Source organism: Dipodomys merriami, unplaced genomic scaffold (assembly GCF_024711535.1).
Source record: "Dipodomys merriami isolate MVZ:Mamm:240054 unplaced genomic scaffold, mDipMer1.0.p SCAF_10, whole genome shotgun sequence".
Taxonomy (NCBI): Eukaryota; Metazoa; Chordata; class Mammalia; order Rodentia; family Heteromyidae; genus Dipodomys; species Dipodomys merriami.
Window position 1 is genome coordinate 51,777,301 of NW_027202271.1, and position 21,796 is coordinate 51,799,096.

General features: G+C 37.4%; 1 protein-coding gene across 3 annotated transcripts in view; it reads right to left on the reverse strand.

The window, feature by feature from the left end:
* Positions 1 to 9,699: 9,699 nt before the first annotated feature.
* Positions 9,700 to 21,796, reverse strand: part of Igf1 (insulin like growth factor 1) — a 72,618-nt gene continuing 60,521 nt past the window's right edge. For all 3 annotated transcript variants that reach the window (XM_069991486.1, XM_069991476.1, XM_069991496.1), the window contains one exon: positions 9,700 to 9,920. In XM_069991486.1, coding sequence (XP_069847587.1) covers positions 9,861 to 9,920 — 60 coding nt within the window. In that variant the 3' untranslated portion in view covers positions 9,700 to 9,860. The remainder of the gene's footprint in view (positions 9,921 to 21,796) is intronic.

The window sequence follows — 21,796 nt, forward strand, 5'->3', positions numbered from 1 at the left end:
TCTAAGAGAGTCTATTTGGCTATGAGAGAATGGTGAGAATGTCTCTATTTCCAAATGACCTTTCAAGCAGAGAAAGGAAGTAATAGAGAAATTTGATTCTGGGGGTAGCTCTAACTTTGCATATTTTAAGTTATATAAGGATGCTGAAGTAGAAATTCTGGGCCAAATAAGACAGAGCAGCACAATCTTGGGTCAAGTTTCTGCCTCTGTTACTGCTGCTTCCTTTAATTTCTCCAGGAATGATCCCAGTCCTTTTCACCTTGGGAATAATGATTCCATGTTAATGGGGTGGCAGGAGTTCAGCCACAATACTCACATAGGGAAGTTGCCATAATGAGAGCCTTTGATGCTCCAGATTCCCATTTGAATGAAGACCCTCCCAACTTGTCACCTCTAAAGGATGCTGGGGGTTAGACAGAAGCCACTGAGCTAAAAACAAAAGTCAGGCTGGGAAATTACAGGATACTTGTTTAATCTTTAACTCTCCTCTTTAACTCAACAGTGGAGCCTTCCTGCCAGGCCACATTTCCTACCTTACTTGAAATCCAAGGTCAAATTTTACTTCTGATGCACTGCTATAATTATCTCAAATTCAATTTACATCTGTTTCTGTTTTCAGTGATTGCTTTATTCTTTTCAAAGTCGCCTTATGCCATCAAAGGGTGAAGGAAAAGAACATTTAGAAACCAGATGTTGTATTAACCATAATCATTATCCTTTATTGGTTCCCAAAGAGATTTAATCTTTATCCATAAACAGGTGAGAAAAAGACCAGTTTTCAGCTTAACCCAATACTTAGTATTCCTTCCTTTTCAGATGGCAAAAGTCCTGCCATCCATCACTCCCTGTGATCCAGGAAGGGTCACAATAGACAATATGTCTGGAGTCAATTCTACCATACTCAAACCTCTCTTTTTACAATGAGTATTTTATGATACATTCTTTAATGTCCCGAAGTGAAGTTCAAAAATAGTGTCAGCATGCAGTTTCAACAGAAAAAAAAATCACTGAACTGCTGCCTGAATTGTATATCAAGGAGAAATAAAATAAATACTGGTTAGAGTGAAATAACATGCATTACAAGACAGAAACCCTCAGACAGCATTCTGCTAGCAAAGATATTGAAGTCAGATGTTGGCACCCCTGTAGAGAATTGTGACAGTGAAGGCTCTTGTGTAGGTTGCCACAGGTACAGAAATAAGAGTTTCAGTAGCAGCAAAATAAGCATTACCATTGTTGATGCAAGTTTCCAAAATGGCAGACAACACATGGTAAATGTCCAAAAAAAAAAAAAAAAGCACAGAACCTTCCCTTAGTTTATAGAGTAGTTGCATTCCTGAAAAATTCAGCTTAGGTTAAAGTCAAGGAAAAATATGTTGAACTTAATATAAATAAAATGGGTTATATTCCAGTTCTCAGTGTACATACAGGGTTATCACTTACATGAGAAGTCTGAAGCCTTGGCTTATGCCCAGTAAGTGCCAGTAACACTTTGCACAACCATTGCATGAATGATGATCCTCACATGTTCTCAAAAGACATATAGGGCCAACACTATTCCTACTGGGAGCCTTTAGTGTGGGCTGGCTGACTGAGGTTGGTTTGAAGGACAGAGACAGAGGAGTATGGGTCTCATGAAACTCTAGTCTGTGAAGATTATATATACATATATATACATATATATATATGTATATATATAATTTTTTTCCCTCCAGAACCTCTGATTCAACCATTTCCCTTGAGACCATTTCCCTGACTTTGATAAACTGTCAAGGGAAAAGCTGGTGGATTCCTGCCAAGGCTCTTGCTAAGATTCTTTATGATTAACTTACAGTTTCACTCATGTGGAAATTGTTTATTTCTGAAATCTATGGGGGCCCAAGACATAGCCTAGCTCTCTGTGGTCTCCTGAGACTGGTTTATCCTCAAATGTCGGTCAAGAAAAGACACTGCAATCTCAAGCAGTGAGGGGAGGAGGGCGGGGCACTAGAATTCTTGGCAGCTTAGTTTAGGTACACAAGTTGTTGTGCAGAAATGTTTATTTGTTTCAATACTATGCTACTCAAATGTAATTTATCACTCAGTGATGCAATTGGCCATTTTTTTCGCATAAAACAAAATTGTATACTTCAATGCTTGTAAATCTGGGGTGGGACATGAATAGTCAGTCAGGTAGTGAGCAGCTAGGTTTTGAAGTCTCAGATCCAGATTTAACCTTTTTTTACCTGGCTGTCACCTTTAGTTTGTTGAATAATGTAACTGGGCCTCCATTTGTAGTCTTTAAAAGAGGGTTCATAATAGTGACTGATGCATAGGAAATGTGTGTGTATGTGTGTGTGTATTTGGCTGGATGTGACAGTGTAGGTAGACAGACTACTCTACATAGGGACTGATCCATGGTAAGTACACAGCAAATGTTAGCCATCATTATTATTATAGTAGTGGTCATTATCACCAATACAAATCCAACAGGAAAGAAACACATTATTTTTAAGAGAGGCAGTCATTTGGCCTAGATGAACTTGAAGGAAGGATAGAATTGTTCTTTTGTTCTGGAAGAAAAAATCCACCTTTTGGATCTATTCAGTAATAAGCCTGACTTCATGGCTACCATGGGCAAGCAAGGAAGGTTGTTCTGCAGAACACAATAGAATTCTCTTGCAAGTTTTTTTTTCCCTAAGGAAGAGAGTTGGATAGGAGGTACTGTGGAAGTAAAGGGTGTGTTCCTGCCCACAGGAAGCCTGTGGGCAGCCAGAAATTCCTTGATGGATTTCTATTGAGGTTTAACGTTGAATTGGAAACTGTGCTCTACTATTTTCTCAGTTTCTTTCACTTTGTTATCTACAAAGCATTTAACAAAACAAGATTAGTTAAGTTTAGATGGAGGGACATTGTAGTTTCCTGGGTGGAAGGTGGAGGAAAGTTATGTAGAAGACCAAGTGCAGGAGGCAGAATGCTGAGAATATGAATGGGACATTTTGGAAGAGGAAGGGAAGGGATGAAGAATGGGACCAGTCTCAGAAGTGCTGAGGAAGGGAAAAAGTTTGTGAGCTTTTCTTTTTGGTTTGTTTTACATTACTGGTGGTGGGTTTATGAAAAGGGAAGTAGAATCAGATGTTTTAACTGAATGGAACTTCTTTGCAATTACATCTTGGGCTTTCTATTAATGCTGATGCCAGTTTGATATCTGCAGTATCTAGGCAGCAAAGAGTTAGAGGATTTATTGAAATAAAAACTCAATGCTGAGGCATATTATGAAATCTTTTGAGATCAGTGTGTATTAAGTGTCCCTTAGTGTATTTGGTATGATATCTGATATGTTTTGTAATATGTTTCTTTTGTCAATAAACATTTTTTCCAAAATACTTTGCACAATAGATTATAACTAACTCACTGTCAAGTCACAGTGAGTGGGGTCAGTTTCTTAAACCCACTTTATTGTTCATGCATATATTATACAATCCACACATCGTTTACTTATACATACTTTGTAAAAGTCCTTTGAGTTGTATTCATTTTAAAATATAATCTGTAAATTCTGAGAGATATTGTCATTTTTATCATATGATTAGGCTTATTTTTCTGGGTAAGTTTTTGTGTTTATTTGATGCAATGACCACAATGAATAAACATGCTAAAGAACAGTAGGTTTCTTAAGGAATGACACATTACACCAACATTATCCAAAAGAATCAATTAATCAAACATGATTCATTTTAATGTAATTACTAAAGAAAGATATACCATTTTATTATGACACTCTAGCCATACATTTTCAAAATATGATTATTAAACAGTAAATGTACGATAATGATTCAGTTAGTCACATTTTTTAGAAGTCATTAGGACTGATATTTCTCTTCCATAAATGAACTGAATAATAATTTCAAATACAATTAGAATAAATTTGATACAAAGTTTGCTTTTGAACTAAAATAGATACAATGATGACCAATCATTATTTCCTGATTTCAGAGTAGCAGGGCAAATTAATTCAGCAAGTATAAGTTTATTTATCATACTTAGCCTATAAGTGTGATAAAAATACATTAAGCAAAGTACATGATCGAATCCCAATTCTCATAGTTCATTAACTCTCTTAGCAAGAAGAGATCTGACTTGGTATTTAGGGCTTTTATGTAAACCGAATCTGAGCTGTGCAAAGTTTGGAAGGTTTTATTATTTTGGATAGACAATTTAATGATACATATACATAAATAGGAGACATGAATAGACAGCTTGAGGTTTCAGAGTCCCTCTTGCAGTGTGTTTAGCAGCAGGTACAAGATAAATAACCAAATAAAATCAGATTAAGGTGTCAGCAGAAGTGGCTTTGCTCTGAGTCTGTGAGTGGGGTCAGTGGGTGTCTTGGGAGGGATTTTAGAATTCTGTTTACCATTTTTTAATGTTACATCAGTGCCTTTGGGGCAAAGAAAATGAGTAATATTTTCTTTTAGGCCTGGACAATTTAAACAAAGGTGAATTCGAAGGATTGTGAAAGGTCATTTTGAAGGTGATTCACCTTGGGGCTTTAAGTAGGAGAAACGATTTCCATCTTAGCTTAATTGGACAGTGACATCTGGACTCTGTGTTCTCTGTTTATATAAATTGAAAAATAAAATTTTCATATCAATCACAGGTGGAAAACTAAGGAGAGTGGGCTATATTTATGACCAATGTAATTATACATAACAAGAAAATACTTGTAATATAGGTTTTTTTTTTAAAAAAAGAGGTTTCTTTAATTCTAGGATTTTAGCCCTCTGTAAAGTTCTGAGAAGACAATGAAAAAAAATGACTTGGAGGAATAAAGATGGTTATAAAATCCCCTTGGCCTATGACTTATCTGTAAGACTTTTCCTAAAAAAAAAAAGGACTGTTCCAGATACAACTTGGTAATTAAATTGTTCTATTTATCCTGTACCATATGCACTTAAAGCTTCAGACAGTCTCCTTTAAAAAAATAGAAAAATCACAAAAATATGATATCTATGTATCAATTTCTAATACCTAACAGGAAAATCTTATATAATATTAAAATAGCAATAAGCAAATATATACTATAGGATTGATTAAACACTAGCATTGAAAACAAAACAAAAACAAAAGCATCAATGCAATCTTCCTTTTATTTCTTATTCAAGTGGGGGGGCACATGATAATCTGCAATTTTTCTACTTTGTTTAAAAATAAACAAATTTCTCTTTAAAAAAGTCCTGATAGGAAATCCTATGTGATTGGAATGAGAAAACTTTTCTTCTCTTTTCCCCCACTGTGAGGAGTGCCCAGCAAATTCTACTCTAATGAATTAGAACAGTCTTTAAAAATAGCAAAAAATTTTAAATAGTCTGATTCCATAAGTGAAACCTACATTTCTATCTAGCCTATGGTTTAAAGAAGTGGTTCAATTCACCATCCTTCATTCCAATACAAAAAAAAAGATGACGTTGTTTTGAGCATTAAGATATTCATAAAGATTGTATAAAGAAAAGAAATCCCTAAACAAAACCCCCAAAATATCTTCACAGATTGTTAGCCATTTCAAATTTCAACAATTACTCATAAATCGTTCTCTCTCTTTTCATTTTTAAAACAATAGATAACCCCATCTCATAAGGAGATACTTTCCAACATTTTCCACTGAGTTCAATGATTGCTTTATACATGAGCTACTACTCTTTCAGATATTTATGAGAAAGGAGACCATCTTCTATAAACCAGTCAACAGGAAAGTATACTTAAGGAGGATGTGGCAAGAGCTATATTTTAGTAGGAAGAAAAATCTATCCTTTTTTGTTTTTGTTTTCTCCACTTGCTGAATATTTATTTTTAAGCAGAGTACACATATACATACACATACACACAAGACCCAATATGCAACTTAATTCTCTTTCTTCTGCCGTTTACCAGTAAGACCTATTCTCTGCCCCCCTCTTTTTTTTTTTACTTCAAGCTCTTGATGAAAATGTTCAGATTGTATGATATATTGCTATGTTGAGTTCAAGAGCCAACAAAATAATCGAGCCTTCTAATTTTTTTGAGCAATTTCCATTTTCTGCCCCTGAACCTCCAAACTCACAATTTAGTGAATAATACTTGTAAATGATAAAACATCGAAAGATGGTGGAGGTGGCTAGATCTAATGCTATTTTATTAAGCCATCTATCTATAGAATTGTTGTTTTCATACTTTAAAAAAATATGTCTATGCTTTCTTTTTTTTCTTTTTTCTTTTTTTCTTTTTTTTTTAGTCAAGTACTTTCTTAAAGAAACAATAGCACCACTGGCATAGCTGGCCAAACAATAAATGGGAAAGCAAAAATATGCTACGTTTTCTATGCCTAGCATTCCCCCCAGTACACAAGCTAGTAAGAAAAAATTTTAAGCTATAGAGCATGAGATGGTTTTATCCGCACAAAATTTGACATCCAAGGAGAGGAGAGATTCTTAAGAAAGCTTAAGAATCTTTTTTAAAAATTTAATTTTGTTTCATTTTTGTTTTAAATAAGATTTGCAAGGAAGGATGTGATTTCTTCTTTATATTCTATTGGATACTTAAGCTGATGTTTGTCCCTGTGTGTGTGTGTGTGTGTGTGTGTGTGTGTGTGTGTGTGTGTGTGTGTGTGTCTGTCTGTCTGTCTGTCTGTCTGTCTGTGTCTCTGTCTGTGTTTAGGATGAATATAAAGAATATTTTTTACCTTAGAGGCATGTATTCTGATGGAGTGGTGCATTTACCTTTCAGTGGAACTCTAATGGGACCAAAACTTGATCTAGGTATTGAGTGATATCAACTAAATCATAGGTAAACATACTAGTTCAAATCTTACATTTATCATCATTTTGCCCCATTTCTAAGCACTAAAACAATGTAACTCCATAGCAAAGCTTGTAAAGTTTAGAACTGTGAAGTTTGAGGTACTCCTTTCTATCCATACAGGTCATTCTTCCTAAAACTTCCCGAGTTTACATAGAATTGTCTTCATAGTTATTTGAAGGTAAAATGGTGGATTAGCATAATTGACTTTTATTAATTGATTTATAATCTGATTAGAGAGGATTATGCATTGGAAAAAGTTATCGAAAAAAAAAAACCCCATATATTGCACGTTTAAGCTTTCCCCGCTAGGAGATTTGTGTCCTAGAATTAAATGAATAAAGCAAATCATAGAGCCTCAGAACTACTATATCCAGCTAAGTCATGAAACCCATAAGTCTGAAGAGTTGTCTGTAAAGTTTTTTAAGGGACTCAGCAATTTTAAAAGGTACACACTGGAAACAAGAAGTAAAAGTCAGAAGTGGCCTCCTGGGGAGAGCATCCAGCCTCTCATCTTACCACCTGTCTGGAAAACAGGCAGAAGGTAAAATTGACCTATAGTTTCTTTTCTGTTTCTCCATAATAATCACAATATTTCCCAGCATGCCAAGGGGCTCAACTGAAATCACTACTGAGAACTGAGAGCTAAGATGCTTGCTAACTGAATAGCTGTTTTTCTTCTCTTTTCTTTTCCTTTCTTCCTTCCTTTCTTCCTTCTTTTTGTTTGTTTTTTGCTCTCAGTCAAAGATACAGGTCCAAGAAGACCCCCATCCCCACTTCTGTACCTTTAGGTAACTCAGTGAAAGAAAATTCAGGATGTAATTTTTTTATATGAACTTTGCATAAGATCATAAACCGGCACATTTTTCACACAAAGTAAGTCTAAGGCAGATCAAAAAGATCTGAACGTTGGTCTATTCAATGTTTTAAAAGAAAAATCTTGATCCAGAGATAGGGGGCAGTTTTAGGTTAACACATGGACTTGTCCTCATCACTGAATTTTCTTGAATATCCTCAAATGTATCAGAAAGCTAAGGGCCATTTTTCTAAGCAGACAGGAAGGGTTGAGAAGGACATTTTTGACTCTCAGCTCACAAGTCTAGACAGCACATTTTAACAAGACAAAAAAGTAAGTACATGCATATAAATCAAATATAAAAGTTCCCTAAAGAAATTTTGTGACCTTTTAATTAGGTATTCTTTCAGAATTTGAAACCTTGGGCTATATTCATATGTTTTCTAAAGAGAAGGAGAGCATGTTTTTCAAAATGAATAGATTATCATTATAAAATTAAAAGAGAGTAACTTCCTGGAACACCCAGAGCTAACAGTAATTACTCGTTCACTGAAGAAATGGTTTTATTTTTCTACCTTTTTCCTTCCTCTTTTTTAGTTTTTATATTCCAAAGTTCACATGAAGACTTAAAAATCAAACTATAACTCACCTGTTTGTCACTTACTTCGGAAAGTATTTTAAGAGATTGCATTCTGAACATTCCTCAATTAGCCAGACAAATTAATTAGTTGGATAGTTTCATTGAAAAGAACTGGGGTTATCAGAAGCATGTGGCTTATAACTTGTGAGCTCTGTTGTGTGTAACTGCGGCTGTTTACAAAACCTATTGTGAGTATTCAACAGTGCAAGGCTTTGATGTTCCACCTTTCTAGGGACTCAGAGTAAAGATCTGAAGCTTTATCTTTTAATCCTCATACCACCCCTTTGAGGTAGGTAGATGACACATTGCCCCCATTTTGCAGATGAGGAAACTGAGGCACAGAGAGGTGAAGTGACTTGCCCAAGGTCACACAGTGGTGAGTCCCTGGCAGAGCTGGCAGATGTTACTTTGTTCAGTGAGGAAAAAAGAAACCAAGACTTAAAAAAAATGTCTGACCTTTTGTGGTTTCCATGCTAAGGCTTCCTCTTTGGACTAGCCTGTCAAATGTGCATTAGTGGGTTTTGTGTCTTAAGTTCCTCTTGGAAGGCATAATTGGGGCCCTTTACCTTCTTTCCCAAGCTGTCAGTTTTTCGCTTTCCTTTCTCTTTTGGTCATTTTTGGCATCCTCATGCTTTCCCTTTTGTTTTTGCTTTCACCATTTACCATTTTGACCAGACTCTTTCATATAACAAACTACAAAATAGCACCATTGTACTAAAAAAAACCAACAAAGTTTTACATACTGTTTGATATATCTTGGATTATCGATATGCTAAATTTACATAGTGCTCTATATGGGAGAAGTGAAAAGACAGCAGTTACTAATCAGGTTACATACTAACTCATTCGAAGAAACCACTGAGAGCTTTAGGAGACTTTCTGTTTTGAACATACATGTAAAAATGATTGGCCTCAAGTTGCAACTATTTGCAATATACATATATATATATATATATTCTTTTTGTAGTGTGATGTGAAAAAATGAAGCTTTGTGCCTAGAATAAATGCATCAAACTTATATTCGGTATAAATGCCACAGGTGGAATTGTGTGAGTTAAAAATTAGTGGGCCATTTGATTACTTGGTATTTACTGCTTTGGAAGAGGCCAAATTCAACAAAAACAAATGTCATAAAGAGGGATCATCAGACTCCAAAACCAATGGTTTATATTATATAGAAAGATCACAATTAAGAAAACACTTCATAAACACTTAGACAAGGTGCTGAATGAATGGCTTCAGCAGCCAGGATTCACAGAAAAATTTAGTGCAACTGGATCTATACAACATCCATGCATTTGTGGATCTTGATAGGCAGGGACTAAGATATATATATATATATTTCCTATAGAATATTATTGATAAAAGACCAATAGTAATCTACCAACTCCAGGACCATTTTTGCAAAGTGCAAAAAAGCCTTCTTAACAAATCATTCCTAAAGACAACATTGGAATGTTTACTTAGGTATTTCATTGGAGGAAAATGCCCATCTTTGAAATGTCATCAAACTTAATTTTTTGGTAGGTGTTCCAATGTTTAATAGGTAACTCCCTTGGAGTAAAGGATCCAATGGTGACATACTCTTCTTCACGTCTCAAGAGAGTCTTCCTACATCCTGTAGTTCTTATTTCCTGTACTCCCTCTACTTGCGTTCTTCAAATGTACTTCCTACAAATAAAGGAGAAAGGTCATCATTAGTCTGGTGAGGTTTTATATATACTGATGTGCGTATTTTGTGTGTGAGCTGGCTGTGGGACTTGAACTCAGGGCCTTGTGTTTTCGGTCAGGCTTTTTCACTCATAGCTGGTATTTTACCCCGCGAGCCATGCCTTTTAAGATTTAAATTGTTTAAAGAAATAATTTATTTTAAAATCACCCATTTTGTGTAATACAGTATAATAGATAATTCAATATGTATATGCAACATATAATTATCAAAACAGAGTAAATAGCATTTCTACATTAAAAATTAATCTCCCTAGGCTGGGAAGGTGGCTCAGTGGTAGAGTGCTTGCCTTGCATGCATGAGGCCCTGGGTTCAATTCCTCAGCACCACATAAGCAGAAAAAGCCGGAAGTGGCACTGTGGTAGAGTGCTAGCCTTGAGCTGAAGAACTGAGGAACAGCGCCCAGGCCGAGTTCAGGCCCCACAACCGACAAAAAAAAAATCTCCCTGAAAATTATTCTACCTTCAGTTTTGTTTAAGTAAAATATTATAAACTATAATTATCCTGTGGAAGATGTACTAACTCCTCCTATCTAACTGTGCCCGTCTATTTCTAACATTGGGTCTCAATCTTTTGTATCTTATGCCTTGCTAATCAAGCTAAAAGAGATCTTTGAACATTAGCTTTTCTGAGAAATACATACGTAAGTGGATAGGCTTTTGGTGCATTCATCAGCTAACACTTACCATGCTATATTATGTATGCTTGGTGGCTATATAGCACAAGTTTCTTTGTAATAACACAGAGATGTATTGTTACCCATCTGCCTCTATCACAGACTTATTAATAAAAAGAGAATCCCAACATTGTTATCCTTCTGTTCTATGGAATCTTTTCCTAGTGAGAATAAAAAAAAAATCGATCAGATTTTGGGCTCCTTCTTGGTTGTTTTATTGCCATTGGTTCTGTTGTAATTTTTGTGAAGAAGAGATTCTCCCCTTGCCCACCTCTCTGGAGAGAGGCAGCATTTTAGAAATAGGAGATTGGGAAGTTTGTAAAGCTACAGAGATCCTGAACTGAATTCAAATCTTAGCTCTTAACATTTTCCAGCAATGGAAACTTATGCAAATGATAATGCCAATTCTAGGGCTTAAAAAAAACCACTATAGCAATTAGTTCAGAGGATTAAATGTTTAAAATTAATGTACATAAAAGTACAAACACTGGACCTGACACAGGATACACATAAGTCTTACCAGTTCCACTCAAATTGGTGTTTTTTTTTTTTTTTTGGTCCAGTCGTGGGGACTGAACTCTGGGCCTGGGCGCTGTCCCTCAGCTCTTCAGCTCAAGGCTAGCGCTCTACCACTTGAGCCAGAGCGCCACTTCCGGCTTTTTTCTTTTTTTGCTTATGTGGTGCTGAGGAATCGAACCCAGGGCCTTGAGCATGCAAGGCAAGCGCTCTACCACTGAGCCACCTTCCCAGCCCTCAAATTGGTGTTTAATTGCTATCATCTCTATTGGAAAATAACTATCCCAAGGTCCCAAATCCTGAGATCTTTGCTAGTGCTATCAGTCTTTCAACAATCAAGGTTATGATAAAAGGAATGTTGAGTTTTGTTTAGAATAGAAGCTCTACAAGGTCAGGGACTTATCTTTGAAGCAAAAATGGCATTTATAGTCACATACTTGAGGTCCTTTTTTGCTTGGTTTTACTTAGATCCAGAAGATGTAGTGGGCAGTTATTGGTACAGAGTGGTGCAACCCTCAGAATGTTTCCAATAAGACCCAAAACAGTATTTCTCTCTAGGATAGCTAGAACCTCCAAACTTGCCCTCTGGTGAAGGTGAACACCCACCCAGTCACAACAGTGTTAGGAGCTAATGACCTTCAGAATGTGCAGAGCTAGCAAGGATTTGATCTTGAAACTGGGGGAAGCCCACCATCATTCCTTGGAAGTAATACCTATTGGCCAAGACTCAGAGAATTGATACTTGTTTCTTATATGTGTTGTTCAGTTCTTACCATGAAAGGCGGCTAGCATTGTATAGATTGGTGGTGAATTTCCTGTCCTGATGTATTAGAAGGAAGGTAGCATCATTGTATAAAAACATTTACTCAAACAATTAGCTAAGTGAACAACACAAAAGAAACTGGTGAGAAGAAACTTGGTATTTATAAATAGAATAGCTGGAAATACCATCTGTTTAAAATCCTGGCACTTTTCTCTCAAAAAGCATATGGCTTTTACCAGCTCTGGCTCATACACACTTGTGGTTATGCAAAACATCTATCATTAAGCTACCAGTAATCCTACATCTTGGTTTCCTATGGGCTTTTTCTAGAAAGATAAGGACACATAGGGTCACAGAGTAGAGTAGTCACTGAAGACATCTCTGTGTGGAACTGCTGATGCTATGTGGTCCACTGAACACTGAAAATACCTCTTATTAGGGTACCACCTTTCTACCAAACTACTAATCAGTAGCAGAATACTTGAGGTTTGCTTTTTTGTTGTTGTTGTTGAAGATGCATACCATCGTAGACACAAAGAAGACTTTAAAGAATTGGAAATTCCCAAATTAAGGAAATTCTCAAGAATGAAGCAGAAACAAGGAAAAGAAAGCCTCACAAGCTATCCCATCCCATTTGTTCTGTCAGGCTGGATTAATTACAGATTGGTGAAAAAAAAATATTCAGGTATCCTTTGTGCTTCATTCTTCAAATTCATGCAAGGTTCATTTGACCAATCTCACCAAGCTTTATCTTCTGATCCTTCTTTTTTTCTCAAAGCCAAAGGTCAAAAGTATAAAGTTGAGCAGAGGTTTCCCCCACCCTTTCCGGCCTTTTTCTTGTGAGACATCAGCATCACAGCAAAGCTTTGGGCCAAAATATATCCATCATTGCTGCAAGTAGCAGAGTTCCTATGTGCACACACACGTACATACAGGCCATTCAAAACCAGCTGGAACATCGTCTGGTTTGCGTTTGGCTCTCTTCCCAGGCTGTCACATGTGACTTCTTTGTTGCAGACAATGACAGTGACAAAACAAAAGCACTCAGGGATGTGGTCTCAGTTGCATCTGTTGCGTTGCTCATTGTCTTAATTTAATTACGGCCAGCCACCCTTGACAATGGGCAGCAAGTGGAAACACATTAGAAGCAGCGGCCTCAAAGCTGGCACCCACGTTCCATGCACTTCTTCCAGGGTTATGAAACTGTCCTGAATTCAGCCAAGCAAAAACTTTTCACTTCAACAACTTGTCCAAGACAAACAAACCAGCTGAAACTGTTTCTAGTATGCAACTAGACAGATTTTTGAAAAGAAAAACAGTAGTGAGTAAATACTGTTTCCTATTGATACCAGAGAAGGTATGAGGATTAAAGAAAAAAAAAATGATGGTCTTCTAGTAGCTGGAGTGGGTTGAAGAAAATCCTTCTGAAGGAAGGGTTAACAGACTCATGAGAGAATAAACAAAAGAAGAGATTGATTGACAATAAGCAATTGTTGTACTTTGTCTATGGACATCCTAACGTTGTCTTGGTTCTCATTCCAGCTCCAAACTTTTCTTTGCAACAATATCCATGAAATTTTAGATGAAGAAAATCACTGAAGGCTAAAGACAATGACAATAAGAAGAATCATTCTTGACGTCTCATGTCAAGGCTTCTCAGGCCCACTTAGTGAAGTGCCATTGCACCAATCCCATTTCCAAGTGGAGGCTCATAAGGTATCTTGATAGCCTCGAGGTGTCATAGTAGCAAGTTGATAGAACTATGACTGAAGTAATAGTAGTCCACATCTTGCGAGGATTTATTGCATGCTGGGGTCTAAATTATTCATGCTTATCACTGTACACATTTCCTTATTTAATTCTTAGAGATGGAGATTTTTAGATATTGATATATTTTATCACTTGAGCTTTCAGGACTCTGAAACCTGGAAGCCAAGTAGCAAACTTGCCTGGTTTTTTACAGTGAAGATGAGATAGAAGTTTGGATTTTTCTCCTGTTTCGTTGGATTTACAGCTCATCAGTGAGCCACTCTGATACCTCTGCTACTTATTTGAGTTAGACAAAGGAAAGGCCTAGTGCCCCAGTATCCAAATCTCTTTCCAATAGCAAGAGTTGAAAATATCACAAGGCATTCATGACCCTGGCTGGTAGCAGATGTTGGTTTAGAGAGGAAAGTGGTGCAAAGGAAACTCTTAGAAGAAACTATATCCCATGTCAATTGGACCCTATCTTGTCGCTACCGCCTCGGCCGGTAATGACGACGCGACACCGGACTCTTCTCTCTGCAGTTTATTCAGGACCTTTTAGTAATCTTCTGACCCCAACCCCGGGGAGAATTCCCCACAGCCTTAAGTACCCGCTGGGTAGCCAACCCTGATACGCCACGTGGGAACCACCAATAGGTTCAGGTGCGCGGAAGCAAGCCAGATTCTTTGCCTTAGCCATATCAGGAGTTGTTTACCACGAGAGCACTCGCCATCAGGAAGGCGGAGGGCGGAAACCGGCACCATCTTCCAGGTGCGGCCTCTCGCAGCTCTCTACACTATCTGTGTGATACTTTAGATACAGTATTCTATTAGCAAAAGTAAACCTTTTAGATAACATAAATGGTTCCTTTTCCTGTCTTTATGAGATTTTTGCCGGAGAGACCGTCTAAAAGAAAGATAATAGGTTCTTGAAATCTCAAGGAGGAAGCAGTGATATTTTCAATAGACTATATTTCCATCTCCACCCACTCCACAAACAAGTAAAGTATTGTGTGATATTGTCTAGGAAAAACTTGGCATCCTATAAGAAGAGACTGGGGAAATACTGTCTAGCATGGAATAGTGGCAGCCTGTTGTACAGTATACAATACTAACTTGGTATTAACCTTCTCCTCAAAGGGGTAAAATGAGAGAGGGTGGGGGAGGGAGAGAAAAGAGTAGTGAATGATTGAAAAATAGCCCAGACCTCAACTCTTGTCTTGTTGAAGAAGATGTGTTATAGCTCTATTGTTGAGTTGACCTGGGGGCATATGAAATTGCAGAGGATGATTTAGAGGTCTCAGAGTCCATGTTGCTATCTTTGTTAACTTCAGGCAATCACAAGTTCAAATTCTAGGAGGGTTTGGTCAGCTTTTCATCTCTAGGAGCCAAGCTGAGGGTCATCTGATCTCCTCAACACTTTAGGATGTGGCTATAAAGCCAAAGGACAAGGAACATACCAGAGGATCCTGTATTCCTCCTGTCTATGGCAGCCTCTCTAACCAAGTGACAGATACGTACTGAAAGCCATGTCAGTTCTGTCTTAGTTCCATGTTATTTGCTGGAAACTACCTCATAGCACCTTTCTTGTGGTGGAATTGACTATTTTGTCCTCTGAATGACCTTTGGTCGGAGTGAACTGGCACCTCCTATGAGCCAATGACTAAGTGCAATGGGGATACCGAGGCAGAGCCATTCCTGGGGATCCCACTCTTTACTGGCCAGCCGTGGCTCAAGGACTTCATTGTGGTACTTTCCTTGCATCCTAACACTGTGAACAGCCTTGTCACACAATCCTTCTTCTCTCTTTCACTAGGGGTCAATATTGTGTTGCTATATGATGGCTTACACAGGCTTCTAAATACCCGCCTATGTCTTTTCACAAAGCAATCCTCCCAATACAATAATTGCTCATCAGGCTCCCATTTCGGCTCTTGTTTTCTCAGATGTCCTGGGCTTACAGGCTTCATTTGGATGCCAGTTCCTTTGCAGGAGCTTTGACAATTACTATCTTGTTGTCATCAACATTCACTGCTCTGAAACTACAGCAGCAACCTCACAGAGTCTTACAAAAGAATGCCACACCCCAATCTGTTTCCCTGGCAGATGGAGATAGTTGTATACGAGCAGTCCTGCTGTCAGGGCCCTAAAGGTCATACTCACTCACAGGTATAGTCCTTGAAGGAGGTCACATGCTTCCTTTACCTCTGTATCCTTTGGGACTCAAAGGTCTGATGTAAATTTCCTGTAGGAGTGATAGACTAGCTCACAGCAGGTATTGTAAAGCCAATTTCTTCCTGTTGTGCTTCATAAAGGAAAAATATCCCAGAGCCCTCTCATTTCTGAAAACTGACACAGGGCAGGTTGTAGTGTAGTAAATATCAAGAGAGAAGGGCAGGAGGACGTGTAGTACCTGCTGACCACACTAGTGTGCGTCTTGGGTTTGTAGTCTGATTTTGAGTCCTGCTAGAGCAAGACCTTGGCAAGACCTTTAGCATCTCTTAGCCTGAATGTTCTTACAGACACCACAAGGATAATTATAGCATTTACCTTCAGACTTAGGGGGATTAAATGAGATAATTGACTATAGGGTATGGAGAGAATAAATACTGGCATTCTTATTACATTTTGAAAAGTAGTTATTGTTGTCGAAGCACTTTCCATGCTAGCTTGCTACCCTTCTTCCGGCTGAGTATGGGGAAAATTAGCTACAGTCTGGATTTCCAGAGATCCTCTTATGCGTTAGGATAGCAGATTTATAGCTCCTACTTTCTTTTTACCCCCTGGTGATCGACATACCTTTTAAGAATCCCCAGGAATTAAGGAGTTTATATCTATCCTACCATTGATACAAAATGATCCTGATTTAGCAACTTTCTTTTCAAAGGACTCCACCTGACTGTTTTCAAGTATTTCTTTCTGCAATATAGGAAATCGCTACCAAAAATGGTTTAAAATCTTAGGGAAAAAGAGAAGATGAAGATAAAGAAAATATTGACAGATACTACCCCTCACGGGCAAGAGATATTTATGTTGTCTTTAATCACCTTGAAGGATGTTGTAAAACAGCAAAGGGTTCAGGGCTGCTCAGAGTGTTGATTTTATGGGCAGCTTGTTTAGTTAGCTCTTTGTATTTGCCTTATATTTTTTTTAAAGTTAGCAAAAAAAGCTTAAGCATACTACCTTTCTCAAAGGGCACTAATTTTGGAGTGGTTGAAATTTATATAGATATGTGTGGAGGATTCAACAATACTTACCTAAAGAACTAGATTTGATTATTGTTTCTCTCTTACACCTCTAAAATGCCACTGTAATGACTTATGCTAGAGTTAAACTAGTGGATGTGGCTATTTCTCTCACCATGTCCTTAAGAGACATGAGGCTCAGGGTTTTTCTTTTGGTGTCTTTTCAATGCAACAGTGATGAGTTCACAAGGTTAGTAGGAAAGGGTGTTGCTCCCTTCCACTCAGCCTTCGTGTGTAACAAATCTGGGCAGAACATTCCAACTCTGTGCTCTGAATTTTCCTCCTCACTGAATTGAAAGAAATTTTGGAAGTCTGGAGGACTCCCCTGAACTTTTAGGATGAACAAAATAACACTATGACAAGTTGAAGTGATTTGCATCTGTTTGAGGTTGATGGGAGCCTTCAGCATCTAAGAGTAAACACAGAGAGTGCCAGCCAGTGCTTTTCCAAGAGAGAAAATGGTGCAAGAACCAGTCATGCTTCCTGCGTGCATACAGACTTCAAAAATCAGAATTGTTATAGTGTGCCAAAGGCTCCTTCACGTCCACCCTAGTGGAAACAAGTATTATTTACAGAAAGAAAACAAAGCAGTTAATAGTGGCTCTGCCATCCAACACTGACAAAATAACAACAAAGAGGCCATGCGTGTATTGACTCATTATGGTTTTCATTTTTTCTAGTAGTGCAATCCCTCGTGAACAGCTCAGGTGTGCCTCTTCATGATATGAATATTGCACAGACCCTAGTCTAAAACTGCCAAATGAATAGGAGTGCTCCCCAACTCTTAGCCTACCATGGTAGTTCCTAATTACTTGGATTTTTTTTTCTTTTGGTCTTGCCATACTAATTGTCTACAGTTCTGTCTTCTGGAGTTCAAATCAAAGTTTGCATCTTTAAATGATCTGCTTTAGTTACTTGATGAAAATGAGGCAGACGATAGGCATTAAGAAATCCCATTAAAGAAAGCCTAACAAATGTGTGGGTATCAAGGAAAAATTCTGATTTTAGTTAGGCCCATAAGGGTGGAGAACTTGAATTTTTATTTTATTTTAAAATGAACTAACTTATTTTTAGTGATCCTAGGGTTTAAACTTAGGGTTTTTTTCCTTTGCTCATGAGGTGTTTACCTCTTGAGCCAGTTCTTTATGCTTTGGTTATTATTTAGGTAGAGTTTTGCTTTTTTTTTTCTTTTTGCCTAGGCCAGCCTGGACTGTGATTCTTCCAATCTCTGCCAACCAAGTAGCTAGGAATTTAATCCCTGGCTTGTGGTGCTAATTTTGTATTGTCTGGAAGTTGAGTAGACCCTAAAGAAGCTTTGTTAGTTAGCTTCGTCAATTTCTTCTTTAAAGGTAGGCTTGTTTTGCTTTGGTCAAAGGAATTGATAACTGGGCTTTCAGCCTTAAGGCAAGTCTATACACCAAGGAATTCTTTAGTGCATATTCTAAAATTCGTAAAAAAGAATTCTGCTTGATCCAGAACTATTAATCTTTTTATTGCTACCAATAAAACCTCAAATGGGCAGGTAAATAGACTTCATTTTCTCCCATGGAAGCTATTGAACTTGAGAACCTGAAAAATATATTGCCTAAAAAAGCCTTGTTCCCCTCTTGGTTGAAAGGAGGTAGTGAGGAGATGCTGGAGAGAGAAGAGGGTTTTTTTTTTGGGGGGGGGATGGTGGTAAAGCAATTTCCTTGTTTCCTTTTCCACTGTTGTACCCCAATAATACATTGGAAGCTATATGAGATTTGGTTTGTTTTTATTTGATATTTGAAAGTAGATCAAATGCTTTTGAAAAAAATATCACTGGATTGGTGGTCCTAGAAACTAAAGTGTCCCGGAAGCAATGTGGGCCTGGAAATATCCCACTTTTCTACTTATTTTGGCAGTTCTACTTAAAACTAGTAAGAGCTGGAGTTCATGCTACCATTGAAATTTCCCTAAGCAACATGAAATGAAAACACATACTACATTTGATTTTAACTGGCTGAGAAAAATGGTGTTTTTTTTTTTCTGAATAATTCATTGTATGACCCCCAAAATAAAAATGTTACCAGTTCTTCATGTGGGAGACACAAACTATGATTTAACTTAAAATTATTTAAGAACTAGGGGTTCTCCAAGTTGGAAGTGATCGCGACCTTTGCTCACCCAGTTCTCTTCTGTCATGTGCTTGAGAATCTACTACCAAAACACCAAAAAGTGTTGGCAAGCTAGGCTTGACCTTTTTGGTGTTATGAGATTTACTTCTACTTCAGGAGACTCCTTTTTCATATAGCTCTACATTTCAAAAGTAACTACAATAAGATTAGCTAGTACTTCAGTAGTACATAGATAATATTATATATGAAGTAGTACATAGATAATATTATATATACACATATATATGTGTATGCATATGCAGTTTTTCATTCATATACACACTCATATAAATATAAATTATATATATATATATATATATATATATATATATGTCTTAGGGCCTCACAACTATTAAGGGGTATATTTGTTACCCAAGTTTGACAGGTGAGGGAACCAAGGTACTGGTAAATTAGATTATTTGCCTAGTTAGCTAGTGAAAGATCCATGATTCTATATTATGTGACAGTCTGACTTCTGCATTCTTTAAATGACTATATTGTACTGTTTCTCAAATACTTATAGTGCCCCTTCATGTTTCACATTGTTTTTCATATTATAGATGATCAGTAAAAGTATTTTCCAATAATTTTATTTCAGGATCATGAAACTATATATATATCCCAATTAGCTTTATACACGATCATCCATTTTCTTTAAGAGAAGCATTTGAAATTGAAAGAGAAATTTTAAATAATTATTAATATTCAACTCACTTCAATAAAACATTGAAGGGACTAATCAATAAATAACATTCAATATAAAGTGTTTAGCCAGCTTCAACCTGTTGGAGTAGGTCCTTGAACAATTTCAATTTAGGCTAGAGAAGGACATTTCAAACAGATGAAATTTCTGTTAACAAATCTCCTTTGCCTTTCCTAGCTTATTCTGTACTTTCTTTGCTATCCTATGAAGAAAGAACAGGATTATTTTATCTTAGCAGTGTGACTTATTTTTATGATCTGTTTCCTACCATGATGCATCTGCCTGAATCTGTCAACCTACCCCTTAATCCACCCACTGTTCACTTATTTATCTGTCATTTAGCCATCTATCCATCCACCCATCCAGCCATCTTCCCATCTTCCCATTTATCTATGTATCTATTCATTTAGTATTATATTCCATGGACCCAAGACTTATGGCATGATATCAATAATGGAAAGGAGCTATTTTATTCTACTTCTTTTTTTTTTTTTGTCAGCATCAGGGTTTGAACTAAGGGCCTTGTTTGCTTGGCCTGCTTGCCCTGCTGGAGTTCTACCACTTGACCTATACCTCCAACCAGGCTTTTTGCCAGTTATTTTGGAGATAGACTCCTGCAGACTTTTCTGTCCAGACTGGCTTCAAATTACAATCCTTTGGACCTCAACATCTTAAGTAGCTAGCATTACAAGTAGGAGCCTCTAGCACTTGGAATTTTAGTTCCTATTATATGATGATTATGTACAGGTCTGCAAGAGTTGCTTCAGGGTTGAGAAAAACTACAATATGAAGAAGTATATTTTAATACTTTGTTTGGGATTAAAGGGGCTCTAACTAGAATGTTCTATTGCTTTGTTCAAGTTCTTGAATAACATTTATAGTTTGTCCAAACCTTTCCACAGAACATAAACTTTGAATGCTTCTGATGAGCTGTAGTCCCTGGAAGAGCCATATGTGTTTGTACTCTTAGCCTGTGCCTGAAACAAGCCCCAAAGCTTGTTTTCTTAATAAAACTCAACCTCTTCTGAATAAGATGACTGGCCAGATGATAGCAGCATGGCTTTTGTCTAGTCTGAGAAAGCAGGATCCACTTTTCAAACAGAGCTGCAGTAGTCTGGCTCCCATATAAGCTTTGCCACGCTTCACTGGATCTCTTCCTCCTGGATTGAGCTTTGGGCATTGCCATGACATTGGAGAGAGTCCAGGTTGTCAGTGAGGCATTGAAGAAGGAGCATCCTGAAGTAGAACGCATGGCAGGAGCATGAAGGGCGTTTCTTTATATCATGACTTCTTCAATGTGGGCTACCGGGGTGAAATATTTTGCCTGGTTTTGCATCATTTTCTCGTCCTCAAGTGTCATCATTTACTTCCTTGAGCACTTCTCTCTTGTACTCCTTCTTAGCACCTACAATGCACAATCTGAATGCTACTGAGAGGTTTTGGTTCATTTTCTATGAAGATTCATCTCCAGTTGATTAAGTCAAAGGAAGTGAAGGAGATGCTATCTACAACCTAATTTCTGTGATTCTACTTTGCTTTTCTTCATCTTCAGGGAATTCACTTCCTTTATTTCTCCACCAGAAAACTGTCAAATCATTTTCATCAGATTTCATATGTCCATTTCTTCCCCCTCCTTTCCTTTTGGAATTCTCTTAGTTGATTTTATTTTGATTGTGCTGTTGTCTGCTGGCGGGAAGGAAACAGGCTTAGTGTCTAAGAACATCTTTACCCATTTGGAGAGCTCAGGGTCCTTGTCTTTAAAATGAAGGGATCAAGCCAATTGAATTCTGAAGCCTCTTATAGCTCTAACAATACAGCCTTGGTCTTTTATAGAATAGAAACTCTTAGGTTGTAGATATAAAGTATTCTAAGTCTGTATGCATATGAAGGGGCTGGGAGAAGTGAGAAGATGGTCAAAAAGAGAAAAAGAAAGTATGTGTGGTGGGGGGAGAGAGAAGAGGAGGACGAGAAAGAAGAGGAGAGGCAAAGGAGTGGATTTTCAGATACATAATCAAAGAGCTGTATTTGGAC